The sequence below is a fragment of the Nerophis ophidion genome, linkage group LG08 (assembly GCF_033978795.1).
Source record: "Nerophis ophidion isolate RoL-2023_Sa linkage group LG08, RoL_Noph_v1.0, whole genome shotgun sequence".
In the NCBI taxonomy this organism is placed as follows: domain Eukaryota; kingdom Metazoa; phylum Chordata; class Actinopteri; order Syngnathiformes; family Syngnathidae; genus Nerophis; species Nerophis ophidion.
This window is the reverse complement of record NC_084618.1, coordinates 160,762-167,839: the sequence shown is the minus strand read 5'-3', so window position 1 is coordinate 167,839 and position 7,078 is coordinate 160,762. Positions and strand designations below refer to the sequence as shown.

The following is a 7,078-nucleotide window of genomic DNA, read 5'->3' as shown; positions in this document are numbered from 1 at the left end:
CCATGCCGCCCCTAAATTGTGTTAGATGTAAATATAAACAGAATACAATGATTTGCAAATCAATCTGAGTTGATTTGCAAAAAAATAAATATATATATGTATATATATATATATATATATATATATATATATATATATATATATATATATATATATGTATATATGTATAAAATATATATATATATATATATATTTTAAAAAAAATATATATATAGCATAATAAACACATTTCTAATATGATGTAATGTTGCCATATGTTGGAAGTGTGTGCCCCTGCTGGTTGTATCATGTACTGCATGTATCTTCAACCACTTCACTATCAGTCCTCAGACTCATCATATCTTATCAGACAGCTTTTCTTATCCAATCCTCAGACTCATCATATCTTATCACACATAGTTTTTCTTACCCTTAGTCTTCTCCTCTGTGATAAGGTGGACATGAGCCTTGAATCATAGCTGTGCCTTTCATCCTGTAATAGAACCAGCAACCTGTTCCGCATGGAGGCCACGTACAACATGGCTGGTAAAAAAGTGCTGAGCTGGGCGTGTTGCCTTCATTTAAAGAGCAGGAAGCGGCAGGCAGGCGGCGATGTCTTGTTCATCCTCTGTGACCTCCTCTGCCCTGCAGCCGTGTCCCAGGTCCAGTCCTCCATGGGCCAGACGCTGCAGGTCTTCTGCTGTGGACCCTGGGACCCCAAACGGGTGCCGCGGGGTACCGAGTCCCTGGAGCCGCTGCTGGCCGCCGCCCCTTCGCACCTGCCCAGTCGACCTCAACGCTGCTTCACAGGTAAGGAAACAATGGAGAGGGTATATAAAAGTATTTCAATACATGATCAACTCATCCTGACTTCTAAAAAAATAAACTACACCGATTGAAAAAGGAGTTCTTAAGTTTACAGTTGAACTCGGTTTTTATTTTATTTTTAATTCATCAAGTAAGATGTCATTGTGGCTTCACGGCGGCAGAGGGGTTAGTGCGTCTGCCTCACAATACCAAGGTCCTGAGTAGTCGGGGTTCAATCCCGGGCTCGGGATCTTTCTGTGTGGAGTTTGCATGTTCTCCCCGTGAATGCGTGGGTTCTACTCCTGCTTCCTCCCACCTCCAAAGACATGCACCTGGGGATAGGCCCCTCCCACCTCCAAAGACATGCACCTGGGGATAGGCCCCTCCCACCTCCAAAGACATGCACCTGGGGATAGGCCCCTCACACCTCCAAAGACATGCACCTGGGGATAGGCCCCTCCCACCTCCAAAGACATGCACCTGGGGATAGGCCCCTCCCACCTCCAAAGACATGCACCTGGTGATAGGCCCCTCCCACCTCCAAAGACATGCACCTGGGGATAGGCCCCTCCCACCTCCAAAGACATGCACCTGGGGATAGGCCCCTCCCACCTCCAAAGACATGCACCTGGGGATAGGCCCCTCCCACCTCCAAAGACATGCACCTGGGGATAGGTTGATTGGCAACACTAAATGGTCCCTAGTGTGTGAATGTTGTCTGTCTATCTGTGTTGGCCCTGTGATGAGGTGGCGACTTGTCCAGGGTGTACCCCGCCTTCCGCCCGATTGTAGCCGAGATAGGCGCCAGCGCCCCCCGTGACCCTGAAGGGAATAAGCAGTAGAAAATGGATGGATGGAAGATGTCATTGTCTCATATTTTGCGGACATAAGCCGCACACACACTACATTCTACAAACCCCGTTTCCATGTGAGTTGGGAAATGGTGTTAGATGTAAATATAAACAGAATACAATGATTTGCAAATCCTTTTCAAGCCATATTCAGTTGAATATGCTACAAAGACAACATATTTGATGTTCTAACTCATAAACATTTTTTTGGGCAAATAATCATTAACTTTAGAATTTGATGCCAGCAACACGTGACAAAGAAGTTGGGAAAGGTGGCAATAAATACTGATAAAGTTGAGGAATGCTCATCAAACACTTATTTGGAACATCCCACAGGTGTGCAGGCTAATTGGGAACAGGTGGGTGCCATGATTGGCTATAAAAACAGCTTACATGAAATGCTAAGTCATTCACAAACAAGGATGGGGTGAGGGTCACCAATTTGTAAGCAAATTGTCGAACAGTTTTACAACAACATTTCTCAACGAGCTATTGCAAGGAATTTAGGGATTTTACCATCTATGGTCTGTAAAATCATCAAAAAGTTCAGAGAATCTGGAGAAATCACTGCACGTAAGCCATGATATTAGACTGTAGTGTATCAAAAACCGACATCAGTTTGTAAAGGATATCACCACATGGGCTCAGGAACACTTCATAAAACCACTGGCAGTAACTACAGTTGGTTGCTACATCTATAAGTGCAAGTTAAAACTCTACTATGCAAAACGAAAGCCATTTATTAACAACACCCAGGAACGCCGCCAGCTTGGCTGGGCCCGAGCTCATCTCATCACCTTTCCACTGATGCAAAGTGGAAAAGTGTTCTGTGGTCTGACGAGTCCACATTTCAAATTATATTTGGAAACAGAGAACTTTGTGTCCTCTGGAACAAAGGAAAATAACCATTCGGATTGTTATAGGCGAAAAGTGTAAAAGCCAGCATGTGTGATGGTATGGGGGTGTATCAGTGCCCAAGGCATGGGTAACTTACACATGTGTGATGGTATGGGGGTGTATTAGTGAACAAGGCATGGGTAACTTACACATCTGTGAAGGCACCATTAATGCTGAATGGTCCATACATGTTTTGGAGCAACATATGTTGTCATCCAAGCAACGTTATCATGGACGCCCCTGCTTATTTCAGCAAGACAAGTGTTACAACAGTGTTGCTTTGTAAAAAATGAGTGCGGTACTTTCCTGGCCCGCCTGCAGTCCAGACATGTCTCCCATGGAAAATGTGTGGCGCATTATGAAGCGTAAAATAGGACAGCGGAGACCCCGGACTGTTGAAGGACTGAAGCTCTACATAAAACAAGAATGAGAAAGAATTCCACTTTCAAAGCTTCAACAATTAGTTTCCTCAGTTCCCAAACGTTTATTGAGTGTTGTTAAAAGAAAAGGTGATGTAACACAGTGGTGAACATGCCCTTTCCCAACTACTTTGGCATGTGTTGCAGCCATGAAATTCTAAGTTAATTATTTGCAAAAAAAATTAAGTTTATGAGTTTGAACATCAAATATGTTGTCTTTGTAGCATATTCAACTGAATATGGCTTGAAAAGGATTTGCAAATCATTGTATTCTGTTTATATTTACATCTAACACCATTTCCCAACTCACATGGAAACGGGGTTTGTAAAAGAACAAAGTAATATATATATATAAGTGGCAGATATATATGTTGTGAAATTTACACAGAAATATTTTATATGTGTTTACTTTGATTGTTGCCAACAACAGGGCAGTAAAATGGCTGATCAAACAAAACAGAAGTCCTCGTCATAGGCCCACGCGCTGCGCAAGCTAGCTTTCCAATTGGTTAAACAGACTGAATAACTCCATGCTGATGTTTTGGTGAATTTACTGAGGAATTTGTGAAGCTGTAACAATACAAAAATAATGCCATTGTAAGTTAATAAAACTAACACACACACTAGTAAACCTGTTAGCATATTAGCTAATGCTAACAATGCCAGCTTGATTCCATTAGGATAGCATGTACAAATACACTCCTACAGACATCACACATTGGACGCTTTAGTAAGCAAGAATTGTTTTTATTATTTTGCAAAACTTACAAACGTTGCTCGGAATGATGAATGAGGAATCTATATGAGTAAAATTGCTATGGAAGGCTAGAAGAGGGAATGGCACTTTTACTTCCGGCTGAAGGCACGAAATGAAAGGACAGTGCAGCACCTACAGTGAGCGAACTTGTCCAAAAGATGGCACCCTAGCTCAGACAGTAACACACCTTTTCAAGGTATTTGCTACTTTTTTCTTTAACCATTTGCATTATGGCCGTCTGCGAAGGAAAAATCCATAAATTCACCGCAAGGTTCAAAGCGTAGGAAAAAAGTAGAATTTACGGTTGTCATCATCCCAGGCCGTAAATCCAAATCAATGTAAACAAAAAGTTCAAATCACATTGAACACTTAACAATAATCTCCTCAAATGAAGGTGCAAAAATCACAAATATGTCAGAAATGCTTCATAAAATGTAAGAAAATAGTGCAAAGTGTGAAAATGTAAACATAGAAACCTGAGAAGAACTATTTCCTCCTGGTTTATTGGCAGGAAGTTCCAGCTGTGCTGTAAAGAGTGAGCGCTGCAGTATTAGCGCTCTTGCCTTGCATCATGTACACAGCACACACACTTTGGTCTGACTTCCAGCCAGTAAGTGTCCGGCTCACTTGGACTTTCTCTTCTCACGCCATGCACACAATCAGACTTCATAGTTGATACTCTCACCTGATTGGCTGCTGGCGTGACCACTTCCTGCGTTGCCGGGTTACCAGGGAGCGAGTGCAGCCAACCTTGCTTCCATACTTCATCTTTCTTCCCACCTAGAAGAAAAAATGATCCAATGTTTTTGTCAAGGCATTTTTGGAACTGATATCAATCGGCTGTCGATACATATTGATATGATTTTATCGCCCGGCCGTAATTTTAAAGTCAATGCAGACACCAAACTGAATCTACCTGCAGATACACCCTCCATCCATCCATTTTCTACCGCTTATTCCACCTTGGACTATAAAGTCAGATGTTCTTCACAGACAGATAGGAAGTTTACTTGATAACATCTTAGCTTTCTTTGAATACACACACACACACACGATAAGGCCATGGTTTCCTTCCCATCTGCCGACTTGCACAACGCCACAATCAGTGAGGACAAGGTTTCCACAATAAAAGCATGGACCTTTGCCCGCGTGCACTCGATAACAGTTTGACACCAAAACCTTCTCAAATCTTTGGCTGAAAGTTAAGACTTTGATCACATTCAAACCTGCGCATGAATAAAGATGATCCAAAATGTATTTCCAGACCTTTCAAAATAAAACGGGAACACAAAATAATGTTATTGGCTTTATTTAAACAACAAATCTTATGATACATCAAACATTTGTTTCCTATTACAATCAAAGAATAATTTATGCATGAAATAAGATACTAGAGAATTTGTTTTTTAGTAGTAAGCAAGTAAAGAAAGGCTCTTAATTTGTTTGCTAATGTATGCAGTAACATATTGTCATTTCCTGTTCTTTTATTTTGTCAACATTATTCATCTACTAATTCATTTCCTGTTAATATTTGCTTGCTTTTTGTTTTAACATGTTTTATCTCCACTTCTGTTAAAATGTAACAATCACTTATTCTTTTCTTCTTTGATACTACACATCTGGGTATCGATTTGATACCAAGTAGTTACTGGATCAGACATAATTAAAGTTTTCCCATGTCCAGGGACGTAATTCCTGACTTTAGAAACAATGAAAAAAACTCTAGAAAATATCAATGTAATAAGTAGTATCGACCATGTACGCTCTTGGACTTATCATTACAGTGGATATCTGTATGGATCCACCCATTTGTATACATTGAGGAACGCTGGCTTGCAGTTAGCGGTTAGCTGTTGTATCCTCCTGTGATGTGTAGTAAAGCATGCTTAGCATTTCCTCCTACTTGTAAGGAACTTACTTTATTTGTCACCACGGAGGCGAGGGTTACTGATTTAAAAGTAGCTAAAACACTGTGGAGGGATGTTAGCTGCCCGCTAGCTATGTTTTAAAGCGCCTGTCTTGAGTGTTTATAGCTTCACCTTCATCGTTACTTTTGAAGGCAAAATACGTCCATTCTCCTTCTCTTCTATCCTCACTGTTTGCGCTTCTCTCTCTCTCTCTCTCTCTGTGTGTGTGTGTGTGTGTGTGTGTGTGTGTGTGTGTGTGTGTGTGTGTGTGTGTTTTGTGTGTGTGTGTGTGTGTGTGTGTGTGTGTGTGTGTGTTTTGTGTGTGTGTGTGTGTGTGTGTTTTTTTTCAGCAATGTCAGCACAGCACCATCATGTCCGTCAAGAAAAAAAAAAAAAAGTAGTGGTATTTTTCAAAAGCACCACACTACCTTTTTTTAATGAATGATTCCCACATTAGTTTATGAGTAGCAGTACAACGTGCAAAGTACTATTTGACTCTTAGTGTTGTGTTTCCGCCAGACCGCCTCTTCTACATCTACACGTCCGGAACCACGGGGATGCCCAAAGCTGCCATTGTGGTGCACAGCAGGTATGGCACCAGCGCAGGAAGTCTGGCGCCCGTTGTAACATGGCCTAATGTTACACCTGTGCATCGCAGGTATTACCGCATGGCCGCTCTGGTCTATTACGGCTTCAGGATGACGCCGGACGACGTCTTGTACGACTGCCTTCCGCTCTACCACTCTGCAGGTACCACACAATAGCACTGTTTACTCCTTCCGCTCTACCACTCTGCAAGTATCAGACAATAGCACCGTTTACTCCTTCCGCTCTACCACTCTGCAGGTACCAGACAATAGCACTGTTTACTCCTTCCGCTCTACCACTCTGCAAGTATCAGACAATAGCACCGTTTACTCCTTCCGCTCTACCACTCTGCAAGTATCAGACAATAGCACCGTTTACTCCTTCCGCTCTACCACTCTGCAGGTACCAGACATTAGCACCGTTTACTCCTTCCGCTCTACCACTCTGCAGGTACCAGACAATAGCACCGTTTACTCCTTCCGCTCTACCACTCTGCAGGTACCAGACAATAGCACTGTTTACTCCTTCCGCTCTACCACTCTGCAAGTATCAGACAATAGCACCGTTTACTCCTTCCGCTCTACCACTCTGCAAGTATCAGACAATAGCACCGTTTACTCCTTCCGCTCTACCACTCTGCAGGTACCAGACATTAGCACCGTTTACTCCTTCCGCTCTACCACTCTGCAGGTACCAGACAATAGCACCGTTTACTCCTTCCGCTCTACCACTCTGCAGGTACCAGACAATAGCACTGTTTACTCCTTCCGCTCTACCACTCTGCAAGTATCAGACAATAGCACCGTTTACTCCTTCCGCTCTACCACTCTGCAGGTACCAGACAATAGCACCGTTTACTCCTTCCGCTCTACC

At 42.5% G+C, this 7,078-nt stretch overlaps 1 protein-coding gene across 1 annotated transcript in view; it reads left to right on the top strand.

Annotated features, from left to right (window-relative positions):
- Positions 1 to 6,367, top strand: part of LOC133557133 (long-chain fatty acid transport protein 4-like) — a gene marked incomplete at both ends in the record, with an annotated part of 11,115 nt that extends 4,748 nt beyond the window's left edge. The window contains 3 exons of the mRNA XM_061907376.1: positions 631 to 789; positions 6,137 to 6,206; positions 6,276 to 6,367. Of these exons, the coding sequence (XP_061763360.1) occupies positions 631 to 789; positions 6,137 to 6,206; positions 6,276 to 6,367 (321 nt within the window). The remainder of the gene's footprint in view (positions 1 to 630; positions 790 to 6,136; positions 6,207 to 6,275) is intronic.
- Positions 6,368 to 7,078: the final 711 nt, after the last annotated feature.